The 21808-nt window shown below is 36.8% G+C and overlaps 1 protein-coding gene across 2 annotated transcripts in view; it reads right to left on the reverse strand.

Moving 5' to 3' along the window:
• Plxdc2 (plexin domain containing 2) overlaps positions 1–21808 on the reverse strand; it is a 411297-nt gene that overhangs the window by 115974 nt on the left and 273515 nt on the right. For both annotated transcript variants that reach the window (XM_052156655.1, XM_052156654.1), the window contains exon 5: positions 8190–8312. In XM_052156655.1, coding sequence (XP_052012615.1) covers positions 8190–8312 — 123 coding nt within the window. The remainder of the gene's footprint in view (positions 1–8189; positions 8313–21808) is intronic.

The raw sequence follows: 21808 nt of genomic DNA on the forward strand, positions 1-21808 counted from the left end.
TCAGGAAGGAGAGGCAGGCAGATGTACATGAATTAGAGGCCAGTCTGGCCTATAGAGTGAGTTTCAGGACAGCCAGGGCTACACAGAGAAACCCTGTCTTGAAAGGAATGAAAGAACTCCTGAATCTGCTGAAGATTCTGGTCGTTAGAAGTGGGGCAGCCAAGTTGTCTAATTCTGAAGTGACCACTCAGGGAAAGCCTTCTATTTGCTAAGACTGTCTACATAAAAACCAGCCCGAGGATGCATAGTTACCTCAAGGAATGTTTTCCTTCAGTGCATTTCAGCTGGCTATGGAGGGAGAAGAGTTTGCATCAGACAGGTGCTGGCTTTTAACCCACCTTCTGAACCCTGCAGCACTCAAACTTACACAAGGAAGTCTGTGATCAGGAAACAGCAGCCAGGGCCCCCTTTACTCCTTCTGCACACTTGAAAAGAGAGAATCCCACTGAGAAGACCTCTCTGTTCCTCTGGAGCCTTGGGGGATTTCTTTAACTCTCTCCTGAGAATGTTTTAAGCTTCAAATGGCATTCCTCACTCCTTCTTTTGAGACATCCTGTTGACTTTTTTCTCCATTCTGTTTTCCCCCTCCCTGTATTGTGAGATCTCATTACAGCATCCAACTTTTTTTTAAATAGCAGAAAACAAAACTAGACTGATATAAAAGACCATATTAGACTGATTTAAGAGATGTATATTACTAATATCCAATCCTTGCGTTTTATTGAAGTTAGAGTGCCCTTTATATATAAATGATTCAGTTAGGAATCATGTATTGCCTCCACCCATTACATCTCTCTAGTCTCCTTCAAGAACAATTTCATACACTGTCACTGATATTCATTACATTTGACTCTGGGGACAGTCACAAGCCTTTTATCTTAAGATGCATATAACAATCTGTACTTCTGCAAATTTCACTATAATTAGATTCAGAATAAGAATTTCTGTAATATCCCACACAGATTCTGTTCTCCTCATACTATTATATCCTAACAGAGGGTAGATGTACACTTTTAAAATTGTTTCAGTTTTGCTATTTATTTGAATCCTTTGAAGTGAAAACTTACAAGCTAAAAGAGAGATAGAGAGAGAGAGAGAAACAACCTCCTTACACACACACACACACACACACACACACACACACATTAAAACAACAAACAAACAAACAAAAAACCTAAGCTCACACTGAGGTTAATGCAGTGCCTACTTAGCATGGTGGAATTTTGCCTAATAGATACTATGTCCTTAGATTTCCATGAGCCACTTTCTAAACAGCAGGGTGAATTGAATGGATTTCAAATACTTTTGGCCAATGCTGAGAAGAATTCCTTCACAAAAGCTAGGCTTACTTATAGAAGACATTTTAATGCCCTTTGGAAGATGTAATTTTACTCTTCTATTGAAAAGGTTCCTTTAACAAATGATGAAACTGCTCCTCTTTGACGCCTGCATTTCCATCTTTGTTGCTGTGCTTCCAGGAGACTGGGGAGCAGTTTACAGAGTCCTGGGCTGACTCCCCGAGCCCTGTAGGACCACACAGGCTGAAGCTGCTCTGCTGTACATCTCACTCTGGTGCCTCGATCTTTTCATGTTTACTCTGAAAGCGTGGAGGCAAAACATTAATTTGAAAGAGTGATACTCAGGTCACCAATGAGAATTCATGTTTTGATTTTATGGACATCATGCTTTCTTTAAATAGACCATGAACAGCTATGACCTTTGTTTAGCTCTATATGTTGGTTTTTATGTTTGGTTAAATCTGTTGTATATAGATATATGTGATTATAGTTTATATATATCACATATATGCATATAAATCTGGTCCTAACTCTGTACCAGTGACTTTAAGCAATTTGTTTGGGTGTTTGGCTTTCAAATTTTGCCTTCTTTTATTTCTTATTTGGAGGCAAGGCCTCATTATGTTTCTTAGGGTGGCTAGCATCGAACTCCTGCTATATTTTTGCAGGTTATGAACTTGGCTTCCCCAGTAGCTAGGATTGTAGGTCACCTCGAGTCAGCAGGTCGAGCAATAGTCTGTATATCTAGCAAATTCCCAGAGGATGCTGAAGCTCAGAGGATGACACTTCTCATATAGAGCCGCATCACTCTGTGTGTCCTGCCTACTCTCCATAGGCGATTCAGCTCACAGCCTGTATAAATCTTCCCTCATTCCTCCCACCTCATCCACAATGCTGGTGGTTCACACTGCTCCTAATCTGCTCCGCAAAGACTACATGCATAGCTGCAAGGGCCAACATGTGATGAAGACAGACGTGTAGTTGGTAGACATTGGTTTGATAAAGAAGATACACTTGAGTAGGGTAGTGAGCAGGAATGGGATAAGATGACAAGGGAGCAGCCAATAACGGCCCGCTAGATGACACTTGGCTATAAGGATGAGGAAAAAAGTGGTACTTAAATTAGAGTTGTTGTTCCAAGAAAATAGAACAGAGAGTGGAGGTTCAGAGGCATGGAGACAATTGTTCAGGGATTGAGGTGGGTGACAAAATAAAAAAAATGGGTAACATTATGAGAATAGGAGTCCTTTGCTACCCTTCACCACCCTTAAGGGCTTTGGTTGTATTTGTCTACAATGTGTAGGCACGTTGAAGGACTAGTTTCTGCTGTGAACCCCAAAGGGAGGCTCATGTATATGAAATCCTGGAGCCAAACAGAGCTATATGAATAAAATGTACAAAATGACAACATTTACCTGATTTTTCAATATCATTATTTTGTGGTAGAATTAATAGCATCTGCACTAGGCATCAGTAATGAGTCTAGAACTAAATGGAATTTTTAAGTAAGCTTGTTACTTTAAGTATTTTGATTAACTACTTATTAACTTTTGAAGGATGTTAAAAGACTAGAAATGCTTCTATTGAGTTACAATTTTAGAAAGAACACCAAAACATTGTTGAACTTGACTCTGGAAGTTTTAGCCATAGGAAATGCTCAGTCCTTTCAGGGGTAGAGGTGATAGCACTCTTTGTTACAGATATCACTGTGTCTATGATATCATGCTTTAAATCTAGAAAATATTAAAACATACTGATAGCTAAAATCTTTACATATTCAATAATTTCACATTTGCAAGAGCATTTTGATCATGTCTACAACATCTACCTCACTCAAGCTTTGATTGTGTACCTTCTGCTATAGTCTGTGCTACAGGTAAAGGCAGACCACTAACTGCCTCCAAGTCTCTCTTCCTAACTGGGACATCATTCACCTGCATGCAGTGGCCTCCTCTCCTATAATGTGGGAAGGCTGATTATTACCTTCAAGGGCTTTCTGATTTGATACAAGAAAACACAATGGTTTCACATCCTTTGTGAAAAGAAGTGAATATAAATAAGTATTTCAGCACAAATTCTGGTGCAGATATTTTCTTATAGTTTTGGTTGTGATTCTAGCCTTTAATGGCTGAGCCTTCTCTCCAGGATGAAGATATTTCTAACATTCTGCTAATAATGGGTGAAAAACAGCACAGCGTGGAAAAGCCTTTACTTTGTTGAGTGGCAGAGTGGCTTATTTTTGTGTTTCTGTATGATAGTAATAGAAACACTTCTTAGTATAAATGTTGTCCTTGAGTTTTAAAAGTTGCTAAATATTCCTATTATTTTGTCTACTGGAAGACCAAGGTATCATGTTTCAAATTTTAGTGAACAGTGCTGAGGTTGAACAATAATGGCAGACAGGTGAGCATAGTTGTCTTTTATGATTTGCTTTCTGCTCATCACACTGAACAACAGTGGAGTAAATGAAAATTATCAGCTGTTAAGAAATTAGCTTCTCATTCAGAGCTACGAGCTCTACTTCCCATCAGGACCCTCACAACCTGATTCTTTGAAGATATTTAAGCATGGATAGCTAACGTGGAAATTTCTGGGGTTTTTTTTTGAGACTCAGTTATCTCAAATATATTTACATGGAAGCTGTCTTATGAGAGGATGCTTTGCTGAAGCAGTCATGTGAGAGGAAACGTGATGCTTGGGGAGAGTGTAAGTAGAACTGAATAGACAGAGAATGATACTCTTGTATTGGTTCACCTTGCAACTCTTTGTTGGTCTTCACTGATCTTTGCTTGCCATGACTTCATAGAGAAAAACACATCAAAACTTCTTGTGGTATTCTGGCTACTTCTTGCCATTTCTGTGGACTTTTGCCAATAAGACCCAGCCTTGTGATTTCTTCTGGATTGAGTCATTGCTATTTATTTGTGCTTGATGTTTGCCAATTAAACTGAACTACTACTACTGATCTGGGATTGATGTTTTAAACTGGATTGCTGATATCCTGACAACGAAGATTGGATCAGCCCCCCAAAAACTATTTCTAAACATTTTTTCCTTGTTCCGTTTAACATCTTTCTCCCCTATCTTTGGTCTATTGGCTAAAAGGAAAGTAGAAACATTTAAGAACTCTTTTATTTATTTATTTTTATTTTTTTAATTAGGTATGTTATTTATTTACATTTCAAATGTTGTCCCATTTCCTAGTTCCCCCCCCCAATATCCCATAAACCATCTCCCCTTCCCCAATCAACCTGCCATCCAAAGGAGTTCATGGAGGAGTCCATATATGATTGGCATTCAGCTTCTTGAATCATAATTAAATCACCTGATCATTAATGAATCCAACCTTTGATATTCAATCTACAAGCATAACTAGAATAAACAAGTGCTGACTAAGTACCTCCCCCTTTCTTATGATTCTGTGCTTGATCAGGCTATTGATCATTGTTAAGAACTGTACTATATAACTTGCTATTTATGAACCATCAAATTATTTCCTAATGAAAGATACTATTTTTATAGATCTCTCATTTTGCATATTAACATTCCTGACTCACATTGATTGCAGATATCCTTTGGGCTATTTATAACATTTGAAACTTGCCATAAAAATTGGTTCTTTAAATATTATGGCTTTATTTTAGAAGAAAGCCTGTGATCTGTAGCTCTACCCTTTCAAGAGGCTGTTCCTATCCTATAGCAGATGTCAGTGATCCTATCCAGTCAATTTAAAGGCTACCTTAGTAAGTTACTATGACATTAAAAGCTGTGCAGTATTTCAAGTTGCTTGATGTATTAATAAATGACACAGCAATAACTCTGCTTTCTATATCATACTATTGAAATTATATATTCTTTGTCCATAACACAAAAGTTACATCACCAAGAGAAAATATTTTTCAGTGTTTGTGATTCCAAAATTCTTAGAAGTAAAAATTCATCTGAAATACTTAAAATTTTCATTTATTTGTTCATTGAATATTTATTGTCACCCACCATCTTTTATATTCCTGTGCTAAGAACTAAAGGTAGATTTCTTAGTACATAGTTATTATCCATGTCAAGAACTTAGAGGTCATTTGGAGTAGTATATGTTAATTTGTAACAGAGAAATAGGCAACATGACAGCCTATGAGAGGAGAGAATACTAAATATACATTATGACTTTTTAATGCCAATAATATAAAAGCCTAGTTCTTAGTATACCATGCTACTAAACCAATGTCCCCCATGGCATGCATAAAGTATGCAGGTGACTACCCTAATGAGTTCCTAGAGTTGAAAGATATATACACACACCACACCACCATCTCTAATTTGGAATGTGTTTCATTGATAACCACTTGCAAATGAAAGTTTAGGTTTTTAACTTTTCCCCATTGGAGTTGGCAAATACTCTTAAAGGTAGCCTGTATTCCCTAAAGTCTCTTATTTGATTTATAATAATATTTGATAATATAGGTTTTAAAAATAGTTTCTGTAGTGATTTGAATAAGAATGGCCCCTATAGGGTTATAAATTTGAATGCTTAGCTGCTGGAGAACGCCACTATTTGAAAGGATCATATAGGAGCTTTGTTGAAGGAATTGTGTCACTGGGGGCAGGCTTTGAAGTTTCAAAGCCCAAGCCAAGTTCAGTGTCTTTCTCTCAAATTGCAGATTAGATTGTAGCTCACAACTACCTCTCCAGTACCATGTTAGCCACCCTGTTTCCTACCATAATGATAATGAAGTAAGCCACCCATGGAAACAATAAATAAGATTATCTTTTTAAGAGTTGTAGTGGTCATCGATTTCTCTTCCCATCAATAGAACCATGACTAAGGTAGAAGTTGGTAACAGGGAGCGGGGTATTGCTGTGACAGGCCTGACCATACTATTTGTTGGGGGAATATGAAAAATATTGGGACTTCGGACTAGAATGGTGGTTAGATGCTTAAAGTAGGGCTTAAAGGGACATCCTTGCAGGAGTACAGAAGACATTGTTAAATGTGTTTTGGATCATGTATGCGGTAGGAGACAGCTTACGATGTTTCATAAGGGAAGGATATTAGTAAGTAGCCAATTGTTCTCAGGGTATTTTGCAAAGAAAGTGCCTGCTTTCTGTCCTTGTCCTTCAAATTCTGCCTGAGGTTAAACTGAAGAGCTGTGGATTAATGGCACTGGTAGAAAAAGATTTCAAGTCAGCCTAATATTGACTATGTCATCTGGTTATTGGAAATCACTTTTATTTAGATCTGTAAGAAAGTGAGCAAGATAGAGAAAGAGAAATATAAACCGTAGAGGTCAAGGAGATAAGGAATGACAAGAAGTCTAATGGAACTATGTGTTGTGCTCAAGGAGACAAAATGTTTAAAGGAAAGAGAAATGAAAGAAAAGCTTAAGCAATGAAGGACACCATCAACAACAGAAGCGGATACAAGCAGCAGATCAAGTTCCAACCAAGTCAATGAGAACTTGGCAGGAGTCTCAGATGAGGCCTTAGACTTTGAACTTCTCAGTCATCTTGGGACTTGTAAAGTTGAACTAAATGCATGTTTGCCTTGTATGGCTAAAAGCCTATGGGAGGTAGAGAGCAGAATGTAATGGTTTGACTAAGAATGGCCCCCAAAGGATGTCATATATTTGAATGCTTAGTTACCATGAAGTAGTACTATTTGAAAGCTTTAGAAGGATTAGGAAATTTGGCCTTATGGAAGGACTGTGTCACTGGGAATGAGCATTGAGCTTTCAAAAGCCCATGCCAACCCTCTGGCCATGTATCAGGATGTAGCTCTCACATCTTCTCTACCACCATGCTTGACATGCCTGTAACCATGCTCTCTGCTATGATGATAATGGATTAAGCCTTGAAACCATGAGCCACCTTCAATTAAATGATCTTTCTTATAAGTGCTGCTGTGGTCATGGTGTCTCTTCAAAGAAAGAAAACAGTGACTAAGACACTCTATATATTCTCCAAAGAAATACAGGGTTTAGACTGATGTCAGTAGGCCTGGTTGATCTTAACCTGACCAATTTCACATTTTATTGTCAAAGATAATTTATCTTCTTAAGTAAAATTTAAATGCATCTGACATAATTTGGAATGGTGAGTTCAGCATATTGGTGCATAAGTTGCAGAAATTAACCTGTAGAAATTTAATTTCAAAAGCGGGTGCCATTTGCCTCTGCCTGAAGTTCATTAGTATTAAATTTATACATTAGCTAGACAATAGGAAGGATTTATGACAAACAGCATCAAACACATACGTATTGTGGGAAGTTCTGTCTTTAGCCACTTATGTATTCTATTGTCATGTAAACAATCATTTTCTGAATGAAAGAATGAGTGAGTGAATATCTGTGTGACCACCTTATATCACTTTTAACATTTTAAGAATACAAAACAGTATTAAGCACATGTGGTATACTTACAAACCAGGTGTGATGGTTTGTATATGATTGGCCCAGGAAGTGACCCTATTAGGAGGTGTGGCCTTGTTGGAATAGGTGTGTCACTGTGGGTGTGGGCTTAAGACCCTCACCCTAGTTGCTTGGAAGTCAGTCTTCTACTAGTGGCCTTTAGATGAAGATGTAGAACTCTCAGCTCCTCCTGCACCATATCTGCCTGGATGCTGCCATGTTTCTGCATTGATGACAATGGACTGAACCTCTGAGCCTGTAAGCCAGCCCCAATTAAATGTTGTCTTTTATAAAACTTGCATTGGTCATAATGTCTGTTCACAGCAGTGAAACCCTAACAAAGATAGCAGGTATACAGACCCTCCCCCCCAAAAAAGGTTGATAAGAATCTGGTGCGTGGGTTTGTTGTGGTTGTTGCTAGGTTTTGTTTGTTCCTTTGTTTGTTGTTTGTTTTTTATGCATTCAACACAAACAGGGTAATACATACCATTATCAAAGTATCTGACAGTTGAATTTCTGGAAACACTGGGATCAAAATTTGCCATTAAAGGGGCTATATACTGTGTAGCTGTTAGCATTCGATGTACAACTTCTCCAGTGTATATAAAACCTATAATGAGAAAAACAGGAAATTTGTTAAGAAAGATTGCCAAATAAAATTATAACCAAAACAACCAAGATTCAATTACAGTCATACTCTATAGATACATCAAGATAGGGGGCACACTTAGGGTCTGATTGACAACACTTTTTCTAAATAAAGTAAAAATTCTTATATAATTTGCTAGTATCTACCAGAATTGCTTATCCGTGAGCTATGATATATGTACTTTGACTATTACCTTAAAGAGACAAGGTAAGAAAATCTTAGCACAGAGGTAAAGAAAATAAAATCTTCCACTTTTCTATTTTAATCTTATTAATTAGTATAAGTACTCTATCTATATGTACACCTGGATGTCAGAAGAGGGCATCAGGTTACTCTGTAGACGATTATTCCCATGTGGTGGCTGGGAATTGAACTTAGGACCTTTGAAAGAACAGTCAGTGCTCTTAATCACTGATCCATCTCTCTAGCCCCTATTGACTCGTTTTAACACTAGCCTGACTTGCAAGCTCTTTTATTTAGAGGTGAATTTCTTTTCATTACATTTATTTGTGGGTTGGTTTGTTGCTGCTGCTACTGCTGTTGGCAGTAATGGAGATCAAACCCAGCATCTCGTCCATGAGGTAGGCAAGCACTCTCCTCCTGAGCTACATCTTCAATCTTAAATTTCTCATAAAATATAATCCCTGCATTAAAAAGAGCCCAGATTCTAAGAGGCAGTGAATATACCTTCTCTTTTTGTTTGTTTGTTTGTTTTCTTAGAACAAACTGAAAAGGAACTTATTTAATACATGATTCAATATGTCTCAGCTTATGGGCGTCTTTTTAATTCTAGGTTCCTATCAAGAATATACAGTCTACATATTTGTAGATAAGATGGTACAATATTGACAACCTACCACTGTCCCTTCTTTGTGAGGTCTCAGCACCAACCTATTTCAGCAGGTACTTAGTGAGAAGCATTTATTCTATGGGACTTGAGCTTTGAGCTAACTTTCAAAAGTTCTTGTTTTACACCCCTTCCACATTTTCAATTATTCATATCGGGTTTATTTGCTTTGTGCAACATCCATGACAAATTGTTAATCTTACACTGGCTTTTGATCTCCAATGCTTATATCTGCCTAAGAGAAAACTCACTTCAAGAAATACTTGCTCATTTTAATATTAATATAAAGAGACACAATCAAGAATAAACATAAAAATAAAACTGCACAAACAATATTATAAAATAAAATTCAGAGGAAGAGATTTGTGGTGAGGCATTTGGAATGCTCAGGCAATTATTGAATCTCTAGAGAGCTGAGACTCCAGTAGATTATTTTTTTTAACAAGAAAGAGACATAAGAAATTTTGAAAAAAAAACTGTAATATTTAAGCCTCAAAAGTGTCAAATATTTTATCTCATTTATGGTCTGAATAAAATCTCATCGGCATATTGTGGTTTTTGTGATTTCAAGTTGTAAATTGTGATTTCTATGAAAGGCAGTGCAGAATTAAATCTGAAGTTATTAGTATATTTAATAAAGTCTTATTATTAAAAATCATAAGTGATTACTTTCTATTAGAAGAAACTTGCTGATATAATCTTTTTTATCATATTCTGCTCCAGATAGTCAGTTGCACCCTCAAACATACTTCATCATAATTATAAACACAAAGAACAGCCATTTTGTAGACCCTGTAATAAATTTTTTTGCCTTCACCATGATCCGCTTATAATTTAATCACTAAAATAGACACAAAAAACCTTCTACAGATGAAACCTTGAAAGTAAGTGTTTTAATTAGACCATGAAGGAGGCTTTTCAGAAAGCATGGCCACTGGGTAGTTTCTTCCTAACTCCATATTGTCTGTCTGTGTGGTGATAGACGAAACTGCTTAACAGAGAGCAAAGCAAGGAAAGAAAATGTTAAATAAACACTAAAGCCATTTTCCAGACCCACTGTGTGCAAAAAGCAGAAGCAATTACCAGAAACTCAGTGAGAGCATGCAACATTTCTGACACTTCATTCATGCTCCTGTAACTGTTTTGTTGTTGTTGTTGTTTGTTTGTTTGTTTGTTTTGACATGTTGCACACATTGGGAATGTATTTTTGAGTTTATGAGGTACACAGTAACATTTGGATTCATGAATCTATTTATAGTAATCAAATGGAAGGCAGTGCATTATTCATTGTTGCCAACCTCTATTATTTTTCGTACATTGACTGTCTTTTCTGACTATGTGCTGTTTCTGTACCTTATTACTGTTGGAGCTTACTCTGCTGGGTGGTCGAACTGTGGTATTTATTATATGAGATCTCCAGTGTTTTTACCCTGTCCACGTTTGTCTCTAGTAACTGCTACGTAACTCTCCTCATCTTCCAGATCAACTCTTCTGGATTCTACATGTGTAACTGTTTCTAGTCGTATTTAAAGCAGACAGAACATATGCACATGTGCCTACATACTTCCAGAGGGATTTGGCACTTTCTTTGGCCAGAATATTTCCTAGACATATAAGTCCTGTACTTCAATGAAGAGGATTTAAATAATTCCCAAAGAAGTAAGTGAACACATAGAACAATTTGTTTACCATTGTGAAGTAGAGTAAAGTTCCCCCTCCCACAATAATTATAATGCAAATGAAGGAGAAAAGCAGACAAGATGGCACAAAGGTAAAGGTGCCTCCAGCCCCGAGACTTGACTTCCATCTTTGGAAGTCCAAGGTGGGAAAAAAATGACTCCAGAACTGAGGACTATAGTGCACACACACTCACACACACAAACACACACAGACACACAATACACACACACACACATACACCATAAATAAACACATAAATAGATGTGATATAAATAGACAACTTTTACAAAATGAATGGTAATAGCACTTACAGCTGGCTCTATATTGCTACCACCAGAAGGAATGGGACAATGCTTACTATTATCACCATTAAGGTCAACTCTGCACCTAAAGGAGGGAATAAACTGACAGATGAATGATTTTTTTTCTTATCCAGAGAACAGTTTTGAACTTTTTTGAACTCTTACTGAAAACAGATGTCTCTTCGTTTTAAATGAATAAGTTAGTTGTAAGGAACAAGAATCATAACAAGTGTTTTCAGAAAAAGGCTCTACTTAGCTGCTTAGCTTACGGATCTTGCTGAATGCAGAGTGTACTAATTCAGTGCTGGACAGGGACTAGCTACACAGGTGCCACAGCTAGCCTTCTGAGGACACTCATGGTAATGTAGACTACAACATTAGGCCTTTATTGCTGAACTTGATGCTATAGAGACAGGTTACAATTACATTATTAATTTTTTTTACACTTGATGCTAATTTAAACAACATCTTTCCTTCCTTTCTTCAAAATCCTAAGTAGCTATTTGTCAGGACATTAGATTCCTTTGTTCATTAAAAGGTTTGATCAGAAATTGCAGTCATTCGTGTGTCATGAGAATTGCTATCCCAGGTGACTTAGGACTCTGAAAAATACCCTCACTAAAAGAATGAAATAAGAGAAGCAATCATATTTTTTTCACTTTGAATTGCAAATAAGAGCTATTGCATTGCCCTTCCTCTCAGCTTTAACCACTAGTAAATCTCATGTCAAGTTCTCAGGTTAAATCACATTTTATTCCTGCTGAAAGGTTCTCCTGAACATGGTCTCAAGTTGTGTGAATAATCTGATTTCAAATATGTAAACATCAACCATTGATTAAGGAAAATGGTCAAGGTAAACCTATTATTATTATTATTTTATTTATTTATTTATAATCCAGCCATTGTCCTTCTCCCTGGCTCCCCCTCCCATAGTTTCTCATCCCATTCCTCTTCCCCCTTGCCTCCTGAGATGATAATCCCATCCCCCCGGCCTCCCACCTCCCTGGGCACATTACATCTTCTACTGAGTCCAGACCTGGCAGTCTATATATGTGTCTGGGTGTGGGGGTGAGGTGAGGCTCAGACCATATGCTGCCTGGTTGGTAGCTTGGTTACTGGGAGCTCACTGGGGCCCAGGCTAGTTGAGAATGCCTGTCTTCTTATGGGATCTCCCTCCCCTTCAGCTTCTTCAAACCTTTTAATGAACTGCATATGAACTATGGAGCTGGTCTGGCCTAGCTATCTTGAGAGGCATGTATCATAGGTTTTTCAGGTAAGAGACCGTGGATCCTGAGGTACATTGTGCCATCTAGTTTGTGAGAGACCAGTGCACTACTTTAGGCAGTACAGCATTCAGGCAACTTTGTGCTTGTATGTTCCCTCAATGGTCAAAGCATGTGTAGTTAATAGGACAATTGGTCTTAGATCTTAATCTGGTACACTGTGTAAAGTTTGCAATCTTCACTGTATCCTGGCGACTACAACTGTATTGATCCTACTAACTGCCATTATCCATGGATTAATGTATAATGAATCTGATTGCCCTCAATAAAATGGTCACAGCCTCAGTTGTGCTATGACCCCCTCCGATCAATCTGATTTAATACCTCAGAGCAATATCAGGTGATGTTGGCTTCCTAAGAGAGTTCAGATACATTCAGTCATTATGTATTGTTTTTTTCACTTTTTAAAAAGGTGTATGTTTTGCCTGCATATGTTCATGTGTCTATGTACCACTTATGTACAGTGCCTATAATGGCTAGAAGACGGTATCAGATGCACTGGAACTGAAGCTACAGAAGGTTGTGAGCCACCACTTGGGCGCTGAGAATTGAAATTGGTTCCTCTGAAAGATCAGTCAGCCAGTGCTCTTAAGAGTCATCTCCCTAGTTCCTTTTTATGTATTTATTAATCACATTTACATTTTATAAATGAAACAATCAATTAATATACATAGGGCATTGATTACTACATAATATTAAGTATTCACTTCATCTCTGTAATAACTGGGAAGTATTATTTTCATTTCATAAATGCAGTATTTAATAATGTTTTATTTACCAAAACTCACATAGCTGTAATACACCTTGTTATTCCAAATTTTATGGGCTCGACTGCTGCTTAGAAATGATGTAAATCTAAATAGCATCAAGTTCTGCCAAAGTCAGAGAGTTAAATGGCAATTCTATTTACTCCTCTTGAGGTCATTTTAAGACAACCACTCTGCAGGAACATTGGCAGTTCCATAGGCAAGTTTAAAATGTCATTAAATGGGAGTTGACAGACTCCACACTCTCATGCAGTGGGTGTAAGCCTAAACAAGCAGTTAGAGGAAGAAAAATTCTTTCTCTCTGCAAATTCCAGCACCTGTGCTTTAGAGAGCAATTCCAGCCTTTCTAATTGAGCATCCAGATCCTCTGCCTTTTAACTAGAGAGTTTCATAAGCAAGTTTGAGTCTTCTATAGCCGTTCACCAAATGATGCTGAATTTGGTGATAGGAGACATTCCTCCCAATTAGAAACTGTTTCATGGCAAGCTCAAACTATTTCCTTGTAGTGTTACTAAATGACTTAACCTCCTGTGCTTTGCTTCCTTGATATCTGTTAAATGGAAAAGGGATGGTGTTAGTTTACAAGAAAAGCAATGAATATGACTTTTATACACAAAAATTTGGACCCAGAGATGTAATTCACTGCCAGCGAAGCTACTTAGTATGGGCAAGTCTCTAATCAATTGCCTGTAGAATAGGCACAAGCAACAACCATGCACACACACACACACACACACACACACAGAGAGAGAGAGAGAGACAGAGACAGAGACAGAGACAGAGAGACAGAAGGAAGGAGAGAAAGCATATGGCAAGGTGGCAGAGAACTGAGAGAAGAGAATGAGAAAGAGTGGGGGGAAGAGGAGAGTGCGAGAGGCAGAGGGCAAGGGAGAAAGAGAGAGGTATGCCAAAAGCCAACCAGTTACTTAAATTTCCTCTAATATATGTTAATTGACTGTAAACTGAGATATTTATATGACTTTAAATTTTTGGCTCAGGCCTAAGTGTGCTACAGATGTTTATATGTATCAATCAATTTTCAGATATAATATAACATGAGTTTAAGCAAAAGGCAATAGATAATAAAGTTCTTTGATGTTCACAGTTCATGTAATCCTTCCTTCCATTCTGATGCAAGAAGTACCTTGTAAAAATATCAACTTCCTGTTGGCTGCAAAGGGTGTGGCCTTCAACTGGAAGTGTTACTAATAAAGGAAGTGTCAGGATACTGTTGCTCAGTAGAACCCTATGACGTGAAAAGGCTACAGAAAATATTCTACTTTAGCATTTATTCATTATTCTCACTGATTCCTTAGGCAAGTTTAGAATCAATCCATATGAGACCCAAGGTATCAAACATTTGTAGTTAAATACTGCCTTTAGAGCACAGATCACAATGGCATCTATATATCTGGTGTCATTCTTATTAAGGCCTCTGTATCTGTGATCTCTACACATTAATAAAGATCTGAAATTTATAAATCAGAATTAGAAGAAAGAATTTCTGATTCAGAGTTCTCACTAAAATTATGCATGGTATGCTCTTGTTCTGGTCATGAAAAGCCAAATTGATTAAGTGGATATCTGTAGTTATTGTGTGAATCAGGCCATGCTCATAGTTGAAAGGTCATTTGAAATAAACTACAAAGACTGAGAAAGTTGTGCTTACATTTTTCTCTTTTGGTTTTCGAACTCAATAGATTTCTGCATGCTACAAACTACTGCCGTTAAGACAGATGCTTATTTGTAGTTCACTCACAGCTTCAAATAAAAAGCATGCAGGACAGCAATTGCTAATTTGGACCTTAAAAGTTGTGATTGATTGTCTGGAAACTTGGTTGTTTGCTAAGGACAACTGCATACTGATGGATTTCACATGAATGGCTTCCATTGGGCAGGCACTGTGGTGCATGGGAGAAATCTAGGTTTGGGCAGGAAACCTAGACAGTTAATAAATGTATTCTGAAATTCACATGGGACTGCTAAACACAGGATCCTCAGAAGGAACCAATAATAATGTCAAGTCAGCTGTCAAGTTAAAGTGTAGTAAGGATATAGTATACATTAAAATATATCCAAGTTGGTCTCCAACATCCTATAATATCAATCACCAAATATTTCATGTTAAATTTCCAACATCTGTCAAAGTAAAATGTATCACATGCATTTCATATATTTAAAAAGCATATCTGCTAAAACACAGCTCACGGAGTCCTTCCCTAAATTGGCTTAAGACCCCACTGGGTATTACCAAGTTCTAAAATCTACTTTCTTGGTAAGAGAAGGTCCTAGCTAGCAACTTAGCTGTGTGCCATAAACTATGTTCATGCACTTGGCATCATCAGATTTATGTGAGAATATAAAGTAGATCATCCCAATATCAGAAGGATGATCAGGAATTTAAGCAAAATGATAAAGAGATGAAGACTGACAAAATCACAATACCCCCATCTATTTTCATTTTAAACTAATAGTAAAATTGGTGGCCTCAGTTTTCCTTTTTGCATCTTGTTTGCCAGCTAAAGTTGCAGTTTTGCTGAATTAAGGGTAAACATTGTTTTTTGTTTTTTATTCTGTCAAGTCTAAAAAAAAATTACCAATGTCTTCAAATGCATAGACAATAAGTAAATGAAAGGAAAATTAAAAGAAAAGAAGTAATTAATCCAGACAATGTTGAAGTAATTATACAAAACACCAAGAGCACTAAAAGAAATGGAGATCAACAAAATGTCGGACAGAGACATCATAATAATCACCTTACCAATGGAATACAAAAAGTGAGGTAACCCAATCACAAAAGAATACACATGGAATGAAATCACTGATAAGTAGATATTAATTAGCCTAGAAGCTCTGAATTCTCAAGACACGATTAGCACATCAAATGATACCCAGGAAGAGGGAAAGAGAGGGCCCTGGTTCTGAAAAGACTTGATCCAGCATTGTAGAGAAGTACCAGGACAGAAAAATGGGAGGGGTGATTGGGAAATGGATGGAGGGAAGAGGGCTTATGAGACTGATGGAGAGTGGGGAACTGGGAAAGGGGAAAGCATTTGGAATGTAAACAAAGAATATAGATAATAAAAAAAAATTAAAAAAGGAACAATCACATGACTCACGTATATCCGGAAAACAATAGAGAAATAAAATGACATGTTAGACTCAGCATACTTTAAGATTGCTCATTTAACATTTCAACATTAGGAAACAAAAAGACTAAAAGAAGGAAGGAAAAGCTAAGGCTGATTGGGGGGGGGGGGGTCAGCAAGTAAATGAATACTACCAAGGACAAGGAGAGAAATAAAAACTGAAAAAAGGTGAGGAAAAAGATTTTTTGTTTTTCAAGACAGGGTTTCTCTGTGTAGCCCTGCCTGTCCTGGAACTCAGATTGTAGACCAGGCTGGCCTGGAACTCAGAAATCCATCTGCCTCTGCCTCCCAAGTGCTGGGATTAAAGGCATGTGCCACCACCATCCAGATGAAAAAGATTGATAGTTTAAAAAAAAAAAAACAAATTTGAAGAATGAACATTGATATTCAAAAAGTCTAAAGAACAAATATATTTCACTCTAGGAAATGTTCATTGGGCTATGAACAGAAAAACCACAAGGCACAAACATGGTAATCTTTTCAAATTCTTTCAGGAAGACAGAACTATCCAAATACTGTACTCAAGAAAGATTATATGCATAGATAAGTCAGAAGTGATTGTTCCAGAGAAACCAGAGGTAAGGGATCCATCAGCATTGTAACTATCTGATAAGAAGAATAGAATTCTTAAGTTTGATGCTAAGTAATAACACACAGGAAAGGTCAAAAGTCCAGTAAATGGCAGAGTGTAATTAACCTCAGTCAAGTTTTGGTAATGCTGGCACACTAATAAGTTTTTACCTTAGAATGTGAGCATGTGTGCATGTGTGCGTGCGTGTGTGTGTGTGTGTGTGTGTGTGTGTGTGTGTGTGTGTGTGTGTTTGTGGTGTGCTGTAAAATAAGAGGAGGAAGCCAAAGGTCATGAATTTGAGAAAGTAAAGTGTCTGTGTGTGTGTGTGTGTGCATGTTCATGTGCATGTGCGTGTGCATGTGTGTGTGTGTGTGACAGAGAGAAACCTTAAAAAAATAAAGTTAAAGAAGTATAAAACTACAACTATAATAATTTAATAATTTACCAATGATATATACTACGAAAAGAAGAAAATCCTGTCATCAATCTCATATAATTTGAGAAAAAATGGAAGTTCAATTGCACAGTTTTAGTCTGCAACTGAATTTATTAGTTTAAAATAGACTGCTATGCCTTCAGGATATTTTATATAAGCCTCATGAGAACTATAAGGAAAAAAATGTACAGTAGATGCGGAACTGACAAACAAAAATGAACACAGCTATACAAACACCAAATAACAAAGGAACAACACCAAAGAAGAAAGGATGATGTGATCAGGGAATCTGGCACATCATGAAGAAAGTAAGCTACTGGTCCATCCTACGGCTAATCATTTCCAGTGTGTAGGCTATATTCTTCAATCAAAGAAATATGTAACAAATGAATGAATATCAAGCCCAAATCCAAATGTATGCTGCCTACAGAAGACTTATGTTATTTTAAAGGTCAAACAGACACTAGGAATGAAAGGCTGGAAAAAGATATCCCACAGAAATAATAACCACAAAGGAAAGAGCAAAATAATTGTCTAAAAAGGAAAGGAAGTAAGTACATGATAATCAGGGGTAGGGTTATCAGGACAAAATGAAGTGTCTTAACACTAGGCATATAAACATGTAAAGTATTAAGTCATCATGGAAAAATATTTGAATATTTCTCTTAAAACAGGATTATCATTCAATCCAGAAAACTGCTTTATGATTATCTATCCATAGGGATTAAAATCACTGTGCTGGATGGATGACTAATGTATTCACTGTGGTATTATCTACAGTAACAAATATGGGAGTAATAAAATATCCATAAATGGATAGAAAACATGATTTGTAAACATGCTGGAAAATCAGCCAGCCTTAAAAAGCAGCAAATCTGTCATTATCAGTGACAACAGAGATGAAGCTGCAAGAAATTATGCTTAGTGAAAAATGTCAGGCTGCAAAACAAAACTACAAATGCTACAAGATCACACTCATGTGTCAACGCTTAAAAAAAAAAGTTGATCTCTTATCTGAAGAGTGAGTGCCGCTGACCTGTGACCTGAACTGCTGATTTCCAGACAACCCAGACAGGAGTTGCTCCCAAGAACCTTTCTAAACACATCCACTTTCCTGTATCCTTTCTTTGGTGGGCGATGGGCTAGAAGGGAGGTTAAAGCATTTAAGAACCATCATTAAACATAGGCTTTGAAAATATTCAAGTTTCATTACCCTTGGTTCTCTCCAAGAGACACAGAGAATGAGTACAACTTTCTCTTCCTTGTTATTTCCATTGTTTGAGGGCAATGAAGCCAAGTCTATTTGACTAACGTGACAGCCCCCTTCCCCATAGCTAGAAGGTGACCCCCAAAGATGCTTGACTTCTTTCTCTTTTGACATCTTTAAAACTATCTCGTGAAATCTACTTGAAAATACCTAGAAATAGCCCTGCAAAGAGGATATTTAGAATATTAGTCTTGGTACATCAGTAAACCTTGTAGTTACTGAATATGCCTTGAACTTCATGTTTAAATGAGGTAATTAAAATACTTTGCATATAAGAAGAATTATATGCTTCAAAGTCTGTCCTAGAATTATAACCAGTCTCTGGATTATAAAAAATATTGTTGTATATAATGTGGGCTGAGAACAGAAAAAAAATTGTCTTCCCCAGGGAAAAAGCACACCAATTGGCTATCTAATATCAAATGGTTGGCTATAAAAACATCCATAGAAGTAATAATTCATAGAATGAGCAGGATATATTTAAGTATTCCAGAATATATATGTATATACATATATGTTTGTAACAACAATTAATGAAAAAGAGGCCTTGGGTTTTAGTAAGAGCTAGTCATATATGGGAAGGTTTGAACGGAGGACAAGGGAAAGGGAAATGATTTAACTATATAATAATCTCAATGAAGCAAAAATTTTTTTTTAAAAATAGCCAAGTGTAGTTTTCCAATTTTATTTTTCACTGGGAAGTTTTTGCCTCATTTGTTCAGCTATTATTTGGAAAAGTTGCTATTCAATTCCTAAATGCTATCTGAATTCATTCAAGTCAGGTCATGTATTACTTGTCTAAACAAAAATGACACTCCTCTTTTGATTGTGTTTCTCAGGGTAAGAGGGCCACTCATTTTGACAAGATAGGAGCTCAAAGGAAGACAAGCTCTGGTTTCTTCTGACAGCCATATGCACTGAAGCATTAGCTCCAAATCAAACATAAGATCTTTACTTTTTAAATTCTAAACTATCTGAAGCATTGTGCTTCCTCAAAAGCTGTGTGTTTCTATTTCGGGAACAATCACAGTCTCAGTTGTGTGATATATACTATTAAATGTATATCTGTGAATACACATATACACTATATATATATGCACACACATACACACAGACACAGACAGACAGAATCAGAGAGACTTAAGTATATAAGCATACAGTGTATCTGAGAGTAGAAAATTCTGAATGGATATATAGTGAGTATACATATATATATATACACAAACATATACATATGTATACATATGTACACACATGCATATATACATATGTGTGTACATATGCATACATATATATATATATATATGGGTAAAATATCTGATGCATATATATATATATATATATATATATATATATATATATATGCAATTACAAATGAGTTTCTTTCATTGAGAAGGCATCGTGCAGTACCAAGGCTAATATTTGAATTGTTATTTATTCTATAAAATTAGAATGGAATTAACCCCTTTTAACCAAAACTGCTATTCACTGTCATCAGTACAAAAAGGCAGTACTTCCAGTTCAGCTGTAATTTCACACAAAGAGATGGAGCACCTGCACTGTTCTCTGATTTCTTTTCAAAAATACAGCTCCAGAGAGGCTCTATCTGCAGCTACATTGATCCTTTTTATGTTGCCTCGATCTTTAGCATCCTAAGGTCAAGCTCAAACCTCTGTGATATTTGCAGTCTTTCTGAGCCAAGTGCCCTTTACAATTTCAAAGTTATGACCCTGTCTACAATTCCTCAGATATATTAATAGCCTGATTCTAAGAGGCGATGGCATAAGATCTCAGTATTCTGCCCTTCATCCAAGACTACAGACATGCTGGTATTATCTTTAGCCTTCTGTTGCTTGTACATCACCTGACAGTTGTGTTTATGTAGCTAGGACCAGGCCCAAAGCATTACTTTCAGTCTTTCCTAAGTTCTTCCTTCATTCTGTATAGGGAGTTTGTTACCAAAAACTTAATCAGGATGTCCTTTCCATGGCATTCTTTTGGTTTCCCAGTGGAAGGCAGGGTACCTATCACCTTGCTAACCCTACTCCCTCTATGACTACCTAGGGATGTAGGAAATATAGTCATGAGGTTAAATTGCCACAGTGTTTGGGGAACCACTGGGTTCCAGTTCTAAGAATCAACTGAAATCATTTTGTATTCAGGTATAACTAAATAACTGTGCTTTCCAAATGCCAACATCAATAGTCTATTGGGTGAGAAACTGCACACTATTTCACAGTGCTTCCAATTTCCACATCAAACTTTCATTCTCTTTCATGCAATCCTGTTTGGTCATCACCTCCCGCTTCAACTCACCAACATGCTCTGTACCTTTATTAATGGGCTGTTGTTGTGTTTCCAGCATATTCTGGGGCTAGCCCAAGTTGAGTCTCAAAGTTTTCTCTTGAGTATTTTTATTATTGATACATACCCTTAAATTAACTCCTCTTGGAGATCAATCTATCTTCAGGTAGTATTATTAATGGGCCTTATTAATGGGCATGATTTTTTATCAGGAATGTTTACATAGGGAAGAAATTTGTCTTAGAAAAAAATAGGTGCAAATTCTGGCTGGTTTGCATAATTGCATGGCCATAACTACAATATTTAATTGTTCTGATATTTGTTTTCTCTAGCTTAAAACTGGAAATGGCCTTTAAATAGACTTTTGATGGTTATTTAAGATTTATCTGTTATCAATAAATAAATCTAATATAACCCTATTTCTGGAATAACCAAATTTTCATAATTACTTTCTCCTCTGCTTTGTCCTTACTTTATAAATTGCTTCTAATTTTTCTTAAAATTTCTTAGGACCTTGAGTACGAGCTGACCATGACCTTGTTTTTCTAAGAATTTCCATGAACTTGAATTGTAGATATATAAAACTAAGTCTATCTGATAAGTATAGACCATATCTACAGTTTTAGGATCTCTCTTTTTTTTATTTGATGTATTTTTTATTTACATTTCAAACGATTTCCCCTTTTGTAGACCCCCCACTCCCCAAAAGTCCCATCAGCCCCCTTCCCTCCCCCTGTTTTCCCACCCAACCCTTCCCACTTCCCTGTTCTGGTTTTGCCCTATAATGCTTCACTAAGTCATTCCAGAACAAGGGGCCACTCCTCCGTTCTTCTTGTACCTCATTTGATGTG

This window comes from Apodemus sylvaticus, chromosome 14 (assembly GCF_947179515.1).
Source record: "Apodemus sylvaticus chromosome 14, mApoSyl1.1, whole genome shotgun sequence".
NCBI classification, from domain to species: domain Eukaryota; kingdom Metazoa; phylum Chordata; class Mammalia; order Rodentia; family Muridae; genus Apodemus; species Apodemus sylvaticus.